The sequence below is a fragment of the Leptodactylus fuscus genome, chromosome 9 (assembly GCF_031893055.1).
Source record: "Leptodactylus fuscus isolate aLepFus1 chromosome 9, aLepFus1.hap2, whole genome shotgun sequence".
Classification (NCBI taxonomy): domain Eukaryota; kingdom Metazoa; phylum Chordata; class Amphibia; order Anura; family Leptodactylidae; genus Leptodactylus; species Leptodactylus fuscus.
Genome location: NC_134273.1, coordinates 62,795,363 through 62,811,653, shown reverse-complemented (window position 1 = coordinate 62,811,653; position 16,291 = coordinate 62,795,363). Strand labels below are relative to the sequence as shown.

General features: G+C 40.5%; 1 protein-coding gene across 1 annotated transcript in view; it reads left to right on the top strand.

The window, feature by feature from the left end:
- The window catches only part of KIF14 (kinesin family member 14), a 58,734-nt gene extending 55,428 nt beyond the window's left edge, over positions 1–3,306 (top strand). The window contains exons 27-29 of the mRNA XM_075286420.1: positions 1,676–1,750; positions 2,130–2,253; positions 3,059–3,306. Coding sequence (XP_075142521.1) covers positions 1,676–1,750; positions 2,130–2,253; positions 3,059–3,306 — 447 coding nt within the window. The remainder of the gene's footprint in view (positions 1–1,675; positions 1,751–2,129; positions 2,254–3,058) is intronic.
- The last annotated feature ends 12,985 nt before the right edge of the window (positions 3,307–16,291 follow it).

The window sequence follows — 16,291 nt, the reverse complement described above, 5'->3', positions numbered from 1 at the left end:
AAATTTGGAGAGAGAACATGCACAGGAGAAAAACACCTAGAATGCAGAATACAGCTCATATTATAGCAATAAATAGTGTTGTTCCTTATGTACACTGTGCTATAGATTTATGCAAAGTTTATTGAATATCTAATTATGCATTTGTAAGATGGTGGAAGCCACCCCTTCAATTAGTATGGTTTGATGGGCGACTTATGCTGGGTCCTCACCCATGATGGGATGGAGATCGCAATGTGTGCTGTTTTCTACTTGTCTTTTATTTTTACACCACTAATGTCAAGTATGACAATGTCTACATTTTTGGGCTTTTTTTTGCTTTTTTTTTTTTCTTCAATAATTCCTTGCTGCACAGTACTTTGTACTATTTTTATATTATTCTTCTTTCACTATTTGCTGCTCTGTTATCCCTCCAACTTTATTCTAACATTTTCTGGAGAAAGGGTAGTGCAATGATTTTCCTGAATGGGCAGAACCCAATTGTCCTTTATGTATCACTTATGGTATTTTATAATACTTGTATGTAATACAATACATTGTGTAATACACAAATACAGATGCCTTGTAGTCACTGGGGTTGGAAAGTGTCCATATAAAAGTGAGTGTGGGTCTCTGGGTAAAGCAGGGCTCTAATCTCAGACTGACTCAAAGTTTAATATAATGAAGCTTGCATGTGCCCGAGAAGCAGGATGGGTTGGAGCTAAGCTATGAGTTAGTGCCGGACCAATAATGCTATGCTGAAAATGTTATTTAGCGTTCCAAAGAACTTCTTTTAAAGGGTTTGTTTAGGGTTTTTTTTTTTTAATTTTTTTTTGTATTTATGGCCTGTTTTACAGTATGATATTTTCTTAGGAAGGAAATCAGATAATGAAACATAAAGACTGCTGAAAACGCACTTAAAAGGGAGACTGGCAGATTTAAAAAAAAAAAAAAATTTTTTTTTTTTTTTTTTTTTTTTAACATCCTCCCATAGAATAAATGTCCAGGAAATAATAGTTTATTAGCTTTCCTTCGATGTAACAAAATTATGCACAGTTATCGTACATTTAAAAAGGACCTTCCACCACCTCCAACAAACCAAACTCTTTACATTACTTAATAGATGCTACTCCTCTGATTCTGGACAATTGGAATTTTTTCTGTAGCTCCCACCGTTCCTGAGTAATCAATGCTGTTATTTTTGGTGTTTAGTCTCTATAGTGACAGGAGGGCGGTGTCAGACAGGAGCAGGCAAGGGGTGTGATTCTGAGCTCTGACACTGCCCTTCTGACATTACAGAACTTAAATAGCCCTTGTCGCTCAGGAATGGTGGGGGCTAGATAAAATTTCCAACTGTGCTGGAATCAGTGGCGCAGCACCTATTCACAGATGTGAAGAACTTGAATTGCTGGAGGTGGTGAAAAGTTTTAAAGCAACAGTCCAGTGAATATTTTTCTTCTTCTGCCCATTAGTACTGGCTATAGTGTTATCTGAAGATGGGTGATTTCACTCATACAGCGCTTCCTACTTTTGCTGCAGCCGCTGGACAGTCCTGTCTGACCTGCCCTGCCAAGACACTGGACTGTAGCTTTAATATTGTAATTTGTCAGTAAATGCTATATGGTTTTGTAATTTTTACTGTGACTGTCTCTTAACATATGATTTCAGAAGAATACAGATATTTGTGCTTTGTTTTTAGGTTCTCGAAGACATAAAGAACAATTCCAGCACCTTATCTTCATTCATTCAAAACAACCTTGCTTCTTGTAAAATGGTATGGCCCACTGTTTTTCATATAGTATATACATTTCATAAAGATATATACACACACACACACACATCGGAATATGAGGGGCAAAATGGTGGCTCAGTGGTTAGCACTGTAGCCTTGCAGCACTGGAGTCCTGGGTTCGAAGCCCGCCAGGAACAACATCTGCAAGGAGTTTGTATGTTCTCCCCGTGTTTGCGTGGATTTCCTCCCATTCTACAAGGACCTACTGATAGGAAAAAAAATGTACGTTGTGATGCAATGGCCAATTTTATGTAGCCCACTTTTATTTGTGTTTTATCTTCTCAGAGTTTATATATATATATATATATATATATATATGTTTAATTTTACTAACTTTGTACAATTTCTTCTTAAACTTTAGCTAAACTTGGAGCTACTGATAAAAGACACATCATTTAGTGTTCGGAGCTCCCTGAGTGCAGGTCTATGCCGTATCAAAAACAGCATGTACTTACTGCGAAATAATGTCGTTTCTATATTAAAAGGTGAGATATTAAGTATTTTCACTGTTGCTTTGGTCTGGCATTGAGATTTTATTTAAGCCTAATTGGCTTAAATGTGTGGTGGGGGGTTGGGGGTTTCAGAGGGGGGGGGAGGGAAGCGGGGAGGAGGAGTGAGTGGCTTCCGTTGAAGTCAATGGGAGCCATTTTTGCAGGCAGATTTTGGGGCAGATTCTGCATCAAAATGTGCCTGCAAAAAAACTCTGTGTGAACAGACCCGAATAGTAGCATAGCCATTTCTCAGTACATTGCTATGCATTAGTGAGCAGACACCCTGGGTTTCAAGACTCAGGGGGTTAAAAATAAAAGTTAAATAAATAAAATCCCCTCCATTCCCTAGAACAAACATATAAATAAATAATGTGAAACACATACACGTTGGGCATCTCTGTATCCTAAAACGCCCAGTCTACAAACTTATTTTTCCCATACGTTGAATGCTGTAGTAACAAAAAATAAATAAAAATTCTCAACTGGCATTTTTCTGCTGTTTCACCTTCCATAACAATTTGGACAAAAGCAATCAAAACATCAGACAGTCCCCAAGATGGTAGAAATGAAAAATACATCTGGCCCCACAAAAAAAAAACAAAAAAACGCCTGCCTTATTCAGCCTGTACACGGAAATGTAAAAAATGATTGGTTTCAGAATGTGGCGATTCCAAGAATTTATTTGTTTTTTTCACAAACGTTTGAAAATTTTTTTTTTAAAGGGTTAAAACATAAATAAAAGCTATATAATATGTCATCTTTGGTAGTGTGACCAGGTCTGTTTGTCAATTTCTTGTAGGTTCTGATGTAAATGCTTCAGAAGTCCTGACAAGTCTGAATGACCTTAATTCTTCTGCAAGTCAAGTGAATAAAAGCCTGTCAGTACAAGTCATTGGTCTTCCGGAGCTTCAGACTTTGTTAGAGGCTCTGTCAGGTGCCATTCACAAGCGGTACAGTGGCAGACCTTCTCATAAAATTCTCCATGTACAGTCTTTAGAGGCCTCAAGTCAAAGCTTGTTCTCGCCAAGTACCATCCAGTGGGTGTAATCCTCATTTTCTCCCTATAGGGCCAGAAGTAGATGATGACTGCTTCTGTGTGACTTCAATTCATGGACATATATTGAATTATACAGCATTCCTTATGTACCAAACCTGTAAAAGAGGCCTAACACCACATCGTACCAACCAAAACTCAACTACATGTGTGTCTTCATCATCTAATGAGAATGACCATCTTGTTGGCAGGACTGCTGAGTTTCTATTATGTATGGTGGCTTCCCAATTCTTCCCCCGACATCAATTGAATGGGGAAGCAAGGACCTAGGCCGTTGGATTTCAGCTGCCTAATGTTTTAGGTGAAATGAGAAGCTGCCATCTTATTCCATACAAATGAATTGTTTTGCTGAACTCCATGTACATGAGTATGTTAGGAACAGAAGAGATGACTTATGTTTATGGCTAGCATTAGATTGCCTGCACATACATTTTGCCCTGCACTGCTTCTGCAGCACTGATGGTAATAGGACAATGAAAAAAAATAGCATTACACTGCCCACAGCACATAATATTGTATGGAAAAGCTGCCGTCCAGGTCTAATATTTCAACATAGTACTGATTCAGAACTTCTTTGCACTGTATAGATTTTATGTATGTATTTTTTTTTTTTTTTTTGTCTCTGGCTAGTTTTTAAAAAAATCTTTAATATAATATTGGCTAAAAAATTCTTGAGCTTTGCTTTAATAACAGAGGAACATTTCCTGTCACAATGGTTACTGAGAGTAAAGACAAGGTCTGCTATGGCGGTTCTACAAGAACAAGCAAAAAGCTATATATATATATATATATATATATATATATATATATATATATATATATATATATATATATATATATATATATATATACACACACACACACAGGGTGGGCCATAAGTATGCATACACCCAGATAAAATGGAAGTGGTTGCCAGGAAACTGTTGGAGGAACGTTCGGACCTGAAATCCGTAATGTGGTGGTGCACCATCTTGCTGGAAGAACTCAGGAAATGCGCCAGCTTCAGCGCACATAGAGGGTAACACATCATCACGTAGCAATTGCAGTTACCCAGTGGAATTTATGCTTCCATTGATGAAGTTGAATCCAAGATGGCGGCTTTGCAGATGCCTACCATGGGCGTCACCCGGCCTCACATTCCCCCCCCCCCCCCTCCCATGTACTAATATGCCACAAACGGTAAGGTGATATCAGCAACCACTTCCATTTTATCTGGGTGTATCCATAATTATGGCTCACCGTGTGTGTGTGATTATACAGCTACACATCAACTAACTAATAACTAACTAGCAAAAACTTACGACTTTTTATTTCAGAAAACTGGCATAGGCTGAGGCCTCGCATTGTGGAAACACAGATTTTTGTTGTTGTTGTTGCAGATTTTGCCACGTTTTTATGAGGAAAAGCCAAAAATGGCTATAAAAGGAATGGAAAATATATAGGAAGTTCTTATACTTCTTCCTTTTGCTCAATGCACTCCTGACTTTGGCTAAAAGACACGCAGCTAAATCTGCAGCCAATAAAGTGGCGTTTCCGCATTTTGAGTCCTCAGCCTAAAAGCAGCCATACGGGTTTCGGTATTTTCAGATGTGAATGGAATTGCTCTTAGCTTATCATGTAATTTCAAGTATAAGTATGAAAGCCTAAGATTTGGTGTATTCTACTGAACTGCCAACCATTCCTGCTATTTATACTATATTAATAGATGTGGAGAATAAACTAAAGTCACCTGACCTGTATCTGCGCCTGTGTCATTATTTGGTATAATCTCTATTAGTCACATTGGGAGACATCTTTTTGCATCACTGCATTACTTTCCATTTGACAGTCATGTGCGGGTGGGTGTGTTTTGGGGTGTTTATGATGAAAGCATCCCACTTGTGTATATCCTTTGGGAATCATATTGTTATATGTTAGATATGTCTAATCCGTGAATTATACGGTTTATTTACAGGGGGCTTGTAAAAGTATTTGAACTTTTTCACATTTTGTCACATTAAAACTACAAATTTAAGTGATATAAGTGATCAACCAAGACAAAGTAATCAAATAAAAATCTGAAAAGTGTGATGTTCAAAAGTATTCACCCCCTACTTCAATACTTTATAGAGGCACCGTTCGCTGCAATTACAGCTGTCTTTTGGGGTATCTCTCTACTAGCTCTGCACATCTAGAAACTGAGATTTTTGCCCAGTCTTCTCTGCAAAATAGCTCAAGCTCAGCCAGATTGGATGGAGAACGTCTGTGAAGAGCAATTTTCATGTCTTGTCACAGACGTTCAATTGGCACGGTTGTGTCAATGCCCGAACAACCGTGGTACTGAATGCTGCTAGCACTACTATGGAAATGGGGTAGGTAAGCTGTCCCTAGTGCTGCAACGGCTGACTAGGCCCTGCCTGAGGCCCCAACCACCTGAGAGGTTGACGACAATTACACACGCCTGAAGCTCTCGTCTACAGAGACACAAAGCAAGATCAAGTAGAGACTGTGGCAGATATCCAACCACTATCCCATAATGACCAGAGAACCACAGGACACCGGCTCAAATCCCCAGATGAACACCACCAAAAACATACAACCATTTTATAAACAACTCAGATCTTGACATCAATGGGATTTAGGTCTGGACTTTGACTGGGCCATTCGAACACATGAATATTCTTTGATCTAAACCATTCCACTGTAGCTCTGGCTGTATGTTCTGTATGTTTAGGGGCATTGTCTTGCTGGAAGGTGAATCTCCTTCCCAGTTTCAAGTCTTTTGCAGCCTCCAGCAGGTTTTCTTCCAGGATTGCCTTTTATTTAGCTCTCTCCATCTTCCCATTAATTTTGACCAGCTTCCCTGTCCCTGCTGAAGAAAAGCCTCCCCTCAGCATGATGCTGCCACCACCACCATGTTACACAGTAGGGATAGTGTGCTCAGAGTTATGAGCAATGGTACTTTTCTGCCAGTTTACCTTTATTCTCATCTGACCAGAGCAGCTTCTTCCACTTTTACTGTGTCCCCTATGTGGCTTGGGGCAAACTGCACTTATGTCTTTCTTTTGACAATGGTTTTCTTCTTGCAACGCTTCCATAAAAGCTAGATTTGTGGAGTACACGACTTATAGTTGTCCTGTGGACAGATTCTCCATCCTGAACTGTGGATTTCGGCAGCTTCTCCAGAGTGACCATGGGATTCTTGGCTGCTTCTCTGATCAGTGCTCGCCTGCTCCATCTGTCAGTTTAGGTGGATGGTCAGGTTTGCAGTTGTAGAATACTTTTTTTTATTTTTGATTGATGGATTGAACAGTGCTCCTTGGGATGCTCAAAGCTTGGGATATGTTTTTATAACTAACCGTGTTTTAAACTTCTCCACACCTCTGACCTACCTGGAGAGTTCCTTGGTCTTCATGATGCTGTCTGTTCACTAGTGTTCTCTAACAAACCACTGAGGCTTTCAAAAACCAGGTGTATATATACTGAGGCTAATTCACACACAGCTGGACTCTATTAACTAATTAAGTGACTTCTGAAGGCAATTGTGTGGACTGGATTTTATTTAGGGGTATCGGAGTACAGGGGGCTGAATACTTTTGGATGTCACACTTTTCAGATTTTTTGTTTCAGTGATTTTTATTGAATGGTTTTCAAACATATTTTAACAAAGAAAACTGCAATAAGACAATCAACAGAAGGATATAAGCCAGAACCCCAACGGTGCAGTGGAGGCCGGAGCGGCGCCAGCTGTGTTGAGCGCAGTATTGGTACTGTCTCAGTGTCAGCGATTGCCCTGCCGGTACTGACTTACTCTCATTGAGCTGCTGAAGTTAAGGATGTGTAGTGTTGACTGCAGATTCCACTAAGTGCCTGGTACTTGGTACATAAATCTCATATTTTACTGCAGTCCCTAAACTCCGTCTTTAGGTAAGGCTAAGGTAAGATAATCTCAGTCTCTCGTCTTGTATGAATGTTACTGTACAATGCTTAATGCAGAATATTCCCAATAAATGTGGTATAAATGTCAACCTCAAAGCAATTCTGTAGACGGTGAGGTCACTGGCTATGATGTAATATTGGCCCAGGTCTAGGCTATTGCAATGCACCCCCTAGAATATACATCACAAGCAGTACATTATAGAGTATAATAGTATAAGGTGTAAGCACAGCTTCTGTAATAATCTTTTACTAACCTGTAGAACCCCTGTACATTATCTGCTACTTTTAGTCTGATATAAAGCCATACAGATGACTCCCATCCTTGGTTCAATAAATGACTTTTATTTTTGATCTCCATCCCCAGTGTATAACCTAGTGGAATATAAAACACAGATCTTACAATCTGACCCCTCCTTCAACAGACCACATCCCAAATAATAGAGCGAGTTTTTTTTCATATTAAATTCTCAGTTTCCCTAAATGTAACCATTACGTCCTGCTGGAGCGATTTACTTTACATTTTCTGGCCATTATTTAACATCTGTTAATATAATCTTTATAAAGCTAATTGCTATAAAAACATCAGTTTGGTTTGCGCACTAGTCTGTGGAATCGCACATCTGTCAGTTTAATCCCCAGCTTGATCTGTGCAACATGGAAGCTCATTGTTTGTTCCTCACCAAATCCACAAAGTAAAACTTGTCAGATTCTATTCCTCTAATACAGTTCTGTCTCTGATAGATAAATGACTGTAGCCTTGTAGCGTCTATTTGCATCCCGTGGATTAAGATGTTATCTTTACGGTAATCATTCACGTGCGGGGAATAAGAATACAATCATATTTTCCAGAATCTGATCTGCATTGTGCAGTATTTATCCTGCTCATCCAGGGGTCTTGAGTCACCTGAACTGGCCTCACACACATGGAGACTATGATCATCCAGTAGGATTTCCAATACCCAGGTGAAATTTTAGAATCATGGTTTGACCTCTTCTTACTGGACTGTTCGGAACATTTTCTGTGATAGATTGAACAGGATTTTCCTTTTATTTATAAAGCCTCATTAAGATGGTTGCCATATGACAACATTTTAGCGCCATTTAAATCCTGGCCCAACCAGAGGTCTACTGTGTACTGCTTTTTCCAATAAAAGGACATTTTGCATCCTTACAAGTTGCTGGTAGACCGGATTGTTTTTTCTATTGCAAACCCTTTTGCCTGCGGTGGGGTTTCTGCCGTGCGATTTATAGGATGATCCCCAGATTTGCTGGTGCTGCTACAATTGTTTATCTTTAACCCCTTCCCGCCGATGGCATTTTTTGATTTTCATTTTTGACTCCCCTCCTTCTAAACCCCATAACTTTTTTATTTCTCCGCTCCCAGAGCCATATGAGGTCTTAATTTTTGCGGGACAAATTTTTCTTCATGATGCCACCATTAATTATTCTATATAATGTACTGGGAAGCAGGAAAAAAAATTCAGAATGGGGTGGATTTGAAGAAAAAATGCATTTCTGCGACTTTCTTACGGGCTTTGGTTTTACGGCGTTCACTGTGCAGCCAAAATGACATGTCCCCTATATTCTGTGTTTCGGTTCAGTTCCAGGGATACCAAATGTATATGGTTTTATTTACATTTTGACCCCTTAAAAAAAATCCAAAACTGTGTTAAATTTTTTTTTTTCTAAAAGTCGCCATATTCCGACAGCCGTAACTTTTTTATACGTAAGTGTACGGGGATGCATAGGGCGTCTTTTTTTGCGGGGCCGGGTGTACTTTTTAGTTCTACCATTTTTGGGAAATGTTATTGCTTTGATCACTTTTTATTCAAATTTTTATCAGAATCAAAACAGTGAAAAAACGGCGGTTTGGCTCTTTTGACTATTTTTCCCGCTACAGCGTTTACCGAACAGGAAAAATATTTTTATAGATTTGTAGAGCGGGCGATTTCGGACGCGGGGATACCTAACATGTAGGTGTTTCACAGTTTTTAACTACTTTTATATGTGTTCTAGGGAAAGGGGGGTGATTTGAACTTTTAATACTTTTTATTTATTTATTTATTTATTTATTTATTTTTTTGCATTTATTAGACCCCTAGGGGTGTTGAACCCCAGGGGGTCTGATCACTAATGCAATGAATTACAATGCTAATGCATTGCAAAAAATCATCCTTTCTTTTGCAGGCTGCATAGACCAGCCTGCAAAAGAGAGAATTTGCAGACAAGCCTGGGAGCCTTGTAAAGGCTCCCGGCTGTCATGGCAACGTGACGTCGGCCCTGGAGCATGCTCCAGGAGCCGGCGATCCCAGACAAAATGGCGGTGCCCATGCGCCGCCGGGAAAGTGGCGCCTTTGACCGCGGCGCCGGAGGGGTTAATGCCTCCGATCGGTCCGGGGACTGATCGGAGGCATTAGAGCCGGTTGTCTACTGCTTAAAGCTCCTGGGCGGTCGCCATAGTTACAGACCCGACATGCGCCGTACTATTACGGCGCATGTCAGGAAGGGGTTAAAGAATTGTGATTACTAGAAATCTAATATCAATGCAGATCAAATAATATGCACTAGAGATGAGCGAGTAGAATTCGATCAACTACCTCACGGCCATAGGTATTCATGTAAGCGGCCGAACACCAAGGGGTTAAATGCATCGAATATTTGATGCGCTTAACCTCTTGGTGTTCGACCGCTTAAACCAATACCTATGGCCAGGAGGTATTCGATCGAATACTACTCACTCATAAATTAACAGTATAGATAGGATCCTTGAGAGGGAATACCCCGTTAGTACTGTGGAGCAAAACTTCATCAATCTGGTGTACATTGAACTGATTACTGCAACAGATTGTCAATGATGCTAGTTTTTTTTTATTGCAGTCTCCAGTATTTTTCATTAGTTTTACTATCAAGCAAATTTGAAAAGTAGAAGATATGATAGTCAAATCAAACATATATATTTTCTTAATTGGGTATAAAGAAATTATAATTTGTGTTTGCACCTTGGTTCTAATGGTACAAGAGCTGAGAACATTAATATCTCAATTGTAATTGTAAATATTACAATTTGTAATCACTAATGTTGTACCATATAGCCATAATATATTCTAGATTCTGTTAAATGGCCACGGTTATTACTGAATAACAGCGGCATGAGATCATAGGTAAAAGCAGGTTGCATTCTCACAATCTGCCACTGGGTGTCAGTAAAAGTTAAGATTGCACTTTGACACAGAAAATACTTTTCGGATGCCACTACCTACCCCCTGCCACAGCACACGAGCGATTCTGCAGACTTACTGCTTCTAGTATTCCTATACATAACATGCCAGTGTTTCCATAGATATAATTGATATGCTGCGATTTGCAGAAACAAAAGTGTATTTGAAATCGCAGCATTTCCACTGCAGATTTTTTTTCTGCAATGTGATGGTTTTGGCTAATCCCATCCACTTTGTAGTTAACGTAAAGCACTGTGTGTTCACTGGTCTAAGATTGGTTTGTGTGAGTGGGAATAACCCTTTTACCCTTAAAGGGGTTGTCCCATCACAAGGATCCTATCTATACTGCTTGCTATTGTGAATGTAAGTCTTTCCCCAAATACACTGCTTCAGCAAAACTGCTTTGTTTGTCCTCTATCTTACTTTATTCATTTTTTTGGGACACATCTCTTGACTTATCTGGTCATAAGTCAAGTGATGTATCAGCCTGCTCTCAGGGGGGAGGGAGGAGGGGCTAAGTGCACGGGAGCGAGCCTGGAGGGGGGGGGGGGTAGTTTACCCTTTGGGGGGAAGGGGCCGGCAATACAGACCCAGCATCCGCTGTAATAGAGAGGCGGATGACGGGGAGGGTTGCCTGCAACATCGCTATGCTCTTGCCCTGCATGAAGCCAGCAGCGGCAGGAGCATAGCGATGTTGCAGGCATCTGTGTTGGCGTCTAACCCTCCCCGGCATCCGCCTCTCTATTACAGCGGATGCTGGGTCTGTATTCGCATTGTGAAGGCTAGACTGGTCTCACCATCTATGAGCGTGCACACAGGGCCAGCGGCATGTCGCTGCTTGGCTTTGCATATGTGACCCCGCCCACCAATGACGCAACAAAGCCGGAAGACAGAGGATTTTACAGCAACGAAGACTAGTGAGTATGCGACGTGGGAATACCACTTTAAAGGGATTGGTCACTTTCAGACCAATATTAAAAGAAAAATCTTATTGTTGTAAAAAGAACAGTTGTACAATTTTCCAATATACATTACGTATCAATTCCTCACAGTTTACTAGATCTCTGCTTGCTGTCATTCATTCAGCTTAACCACTTCAGTACCGGGCCAATTTGTGGTCCAGGACAGACACATTTTAGGTTTATTTTGTATGTGCGGGTTTTGAGGGCTGTAACATTTTTCTTGTATGTCTCAGTCAACTAATTTTTGCGTCTTTTTTCGGGGACACATAGGGCTTTATTTTTATGTTTTTATTTTCAAATGTGTTTTAATTTTTTTTTTTTATATCCGGGAAAATATAAACAAAATAGGAGGGAAATTGTGTCTGGTTTTCAATTTATTATTTTTTTTTTAATTTAATAACACAAAGTGTCACTGAAAAACTTTATAATATAGTTTTTCCTCTACGTTAAGGTAATTTTATTTTGTATGGTGTCGTCGGGGGTGGGGCTATAACCTTTGATAATGGCGTTTTATTAGCGTATTATTAATTTTTATTATTTTATTTACATTTTTCTTAAACTTTATTATATTTTTATTTTTTTTTCAGATTGTGTCCCCATAAGGTGATAAGAGACCTTTGGGGGCATCTGATCACTTTTTTTTTGTATTGGAGGCTGATTTCTCCTATAACTGGGGCTGCTACATTTAACCCCAGATGCAGGAGAAATCCAGCCTTCTGCACACTGTATATACAGCTTACTGAGCTGATCTGAGTCCTGTAGGACCCAGCAGCTTTTGGAAGACGCTGCTCCCGGCGGATCACGTGACCGCCGGGTCAGAGGGCAGCTGAATTATGGCAGCGTCTATAGCTGTATATAAAGCGCTCATTGAGCGCTGTATACACAGCGATCGAGATGGCAGGGAAGGGAATAAATCTTCCCTGCCATCTCTCTGGGAGCTCCAGCTGAAGTTACAGCCAGCTTCAGTAGCTGCACGATCTCCATGCAGCTACTGTGTTCTGACTGGACGTAACGGTACGTCCTGTCAGAACTAGGCAACCACTTCCCGGACGTTTATAGTCTATGGGCGGTCCGGAAGTGGTTAAAGGGGCTCTATAATTGGGAAAAGTAATTTTTGGCTAAGCGCATACTTGCATAGCCTTTAGAAAGGCTATTCCACACATACCCTTTGTATGTAAATTGCCTCAGTAGTTTTTGAATGATTCCGTTTTTATTCAAGTGCTAATGAGCTTCCTCTGTGCAATGGAAGTAGTCAGTCAGCTCTCCTCTCCTTGCTGTGTGCTGTGTGTGAGAGCAAGGAGGAGCAGTCATCAGTAGCAGCAGCCTGTGCTGTATACACAGTGCACGGTGAGACTTCCGATGCATGGAGAAGGCTAATTAGCATATATAAAAACTGACTTATTCAAAAACTTCTGAAGTGATTTACATACAAAAGGTAGATGTGGAATAGCCTTTCTAAAGCCTATGCAAGGATGTGATGACTTAAAAATGACTTTTCCCAATGATAGAGCCCCTTTAATGCCAGTGGGTAAAAATCAGCCCAGTGGATAAAAATCGCAGCGTTTTACATTACGGGCAAAGTAGATGGGATTCTGGTAAATTCCATGACAACTTTGCGGGAAAAACCCACCGTGCGGACATGCCACAATTTCCGGAACTGGTGCAGTGTTGGAAATTGCAGCATGTCAATTATACTGTCAGGAGATGAACTCTGGGACTTCAGTGTCCCAGGCTGCAGCTCTTCCAACTGAGCTATTCAGCTTCCTGGACAGTTCCTGTGCTGATCTGAAGCCTAGTTCCCGATGCCTCTAGTTTTAGTTTCCGCCTCTCTAGTTTGCTCTACCCTGTTCTCTGATGGAACTTCCTATATAAATCCATCCTTGCACTTCCTGCCTTGCGAAATTATTGAGCTCTGCCTGTAATCTAGCTAGACTCTCCTGCCAACACTGATGCTCATTTTGTGTATTGACCACTGGCTTGCTCCTGACTACGGTATTTGCCTTCTCCTCCAATACTGACACTCATCTTGTACATCAACCACTGGCTTACTCCTGACTACATTATCTGCCTTGCAAGTAAGTCATCCCTCAAGGACTAGCAACTTAAAACTCCAAACCAGACCTGGACCATTACATATACCTACGGAAACACTAGCAGTTTCCCCATAGGTATAATTATAACAGAAATTCCACGGAGGAAAACTCCACAAACTTTCTGTTTAAAATGCTGCAGGAAGAATCGCAATGCGCTGCTGCCGGGGTTTTTCCCGCAGCGTTTTATTGCTGCGGGATATCCTGTGGAGCCTTAACCTTAATCTATATCCAAAAGCTAAAAATCGCATTTCTCCTTCCCTTCTGAGCCCTGCTGTGTGCCCAAAGTGGGTACAACATATTGGACACTGAAATGGCAGATTTCTTTAAAAATTTCAATTTTGACTATGTACATTAATTTTTGGGAAGCACTCGGGCTCAAAATGAAAATACCCCTTGAAAGATTTCTTTAGGAGTGTAGTTTCTAAAATGGGATTACACTTGGGGAATTTCCATTGTACTGGTACTTTAGGGGCTCTGCAAAGGCGACACATGGCCCCTGAAAACTATTCCAGCAAAATCTGCCCTCTGAAACCCAAATAGTCCTCTTTCCAATCTGAGCCCGCCATGTTCCCATACAGCAGTTTACGACCACATATGGAGTATTCCCGTGTTCAGGAGTAACTGTGTAACAAACTTTGAAGAGCATTTTCTCCTTTATCCTCTTTCGAAAATGAAGACTTTGGGGATAAAGTGATGTTTTAGTAATTTTTCATTTACATATCTCAGTGTTAATAAAATCTGTAAAATGGCTGTGGGGCCAAAATACCTCTTCATACATTTTGTGAGGGGTTTAATTTCCCTTTTTATGTTTCCATTGTATTGGTACGCTAGGGCATCTGCAAAAGAGACATGGCACTTGAAAACTATTCTCACAAAATCTGCTTTTCAAACACCCAGTGGCACTCATGTGCCCAAACATCAGTTTACACCCACTTGTGGGGTATTCAATTGCATAACAAACTATGAGACGCATTTTCCCCTTAAACTTGTTGTGAATGTGTTAATTTTAGGGCTAATTAAATGTATTATTGAAAAGAAAAAAATTAATGTCCAAATTTCACCTCCATATTGTTTTAATTCCTGTGAATGCTTAAAGGGTTGACAAATTTCCCAAATGCAGTTTTTTTCATGAAAGATTTCAATTTCAGTACTCTGGCATACTGCCCATTTGAGACGTGCTCATGAGACGGGTTTGTTCCACCTGGGTCCAGCTACGACTGCCTTTTTGCCCTGTCTTCTTGGCTTTTATTGCACTGTTGGGGTGCATTCAATAGATGTAATGGCCTCGCTGATTTTTGCATGATAACTTGTGTAAGGATCATCGCTGTAAAACAAAATCCAATTGACTTCAATGGGTTCCATTTAGCACGTGTCAGGGCTCGTACACATCTGCGCCCGGTCTCCGTTCATACAGGTTTCCTGCACAAAACAGAGGCAGGAGACGGAAACCTGCAGGAATCTTTCATACCCATTCATTTGAATGGGTTTGAAAGATGTCCGGCTGTGAGCGCCGGTGAGCATTTTATGCTCTCCGCCGCGAAACCGTTTTTTTAAAACCGGACACAGAGTCAGACATGCAGTACTCTGTGTCCGGTTTAAAAAAAAAAAACGGTTTTGCGGCAGAGATCATAAAACGCTCACCGGCGCTCACGGCCGGACCCGGTCTGACAGGTTTCCGTCTCTGCATGAAAACGGAGTCCGGGCGCTAGTGTGAACCCAGCGTAACACATTGAAATCAATGGGAGGCTTTTGACATTGATTTCAATGTATTATGCACGTTAAACAGAACCCTTTGAAGTCAATGGGATTTTATTTTTCAGCGCTGCTCCTTACACGAGTTATCATGCAAGAATCAGCGAAGCGTTACATCATGTGAATGCACCCCAACAGTACAATAAAAGCCATGAAGACAGGGCAAAAAGGCAGTTGGAGCAGGACCCAGGTGGGTCGAACCCATCTCATGAGCATGTCTCAAATGGACAGTCTGCTAGAGTCACAAAATATTTTAAGCGATGATAGATGCAGTCGCGTTTGGCCTCTGGACTTCCCTCCCAACTGCAAAACAGGAGTCGGTAGGAAAAACTATATGCATGTAATAAGCAACAATGATTGGAGAGCGAAAGAGGAAGAAGAAAAGAATTTTAAAAAAAACGTGGAGAGGGTAAAAATGTAAAAGGAGAGTAGAAGAGAAGGGGGGCTAAGTTGTCCCAGAGCCTGGTGCAAACCCCAAACCATTAAAGGGGGTTCTTGGTAAGACCCAGCAACTCCCTGTACCTTGATGAGGAGACAAAGGCGATTCAGTAGTGCTATATCCTCTCAAAGTGAGCTGCACACTCAGGGGAGATGTGGAGAAGATTCTCCACATGATAGATCTGATTCACTCTAAATATACAAAAATATACCACATAGGGATATAACCTCTGGTGTGATTCAACAGAAAACCATAAAAACCACCAGGTAACAAAATATTTAACAAAAATGACAAAATCTTTATTAAAAAGACAATACAACATATAACAAAAAACACAAAAAACAAAAATACAAAGGAGGGGGAACTGAAATACCCAATAAATAGGAGTGAAGATAGGGACTACGGTAAGTATGCACGATACAAGACAAATATAAAAAACATCATGATAGGCCAAAGGTAATAGACGTATATAAATATAAGCATCAGATATATCACAACCACAGCACAGAAAGGGCAGAATATAATGCTAGAATTGCAACAGCCACATACCACAGTTGCTAGCCACTTGCCAAATGTTCAGGAACCTAAGGAATCAC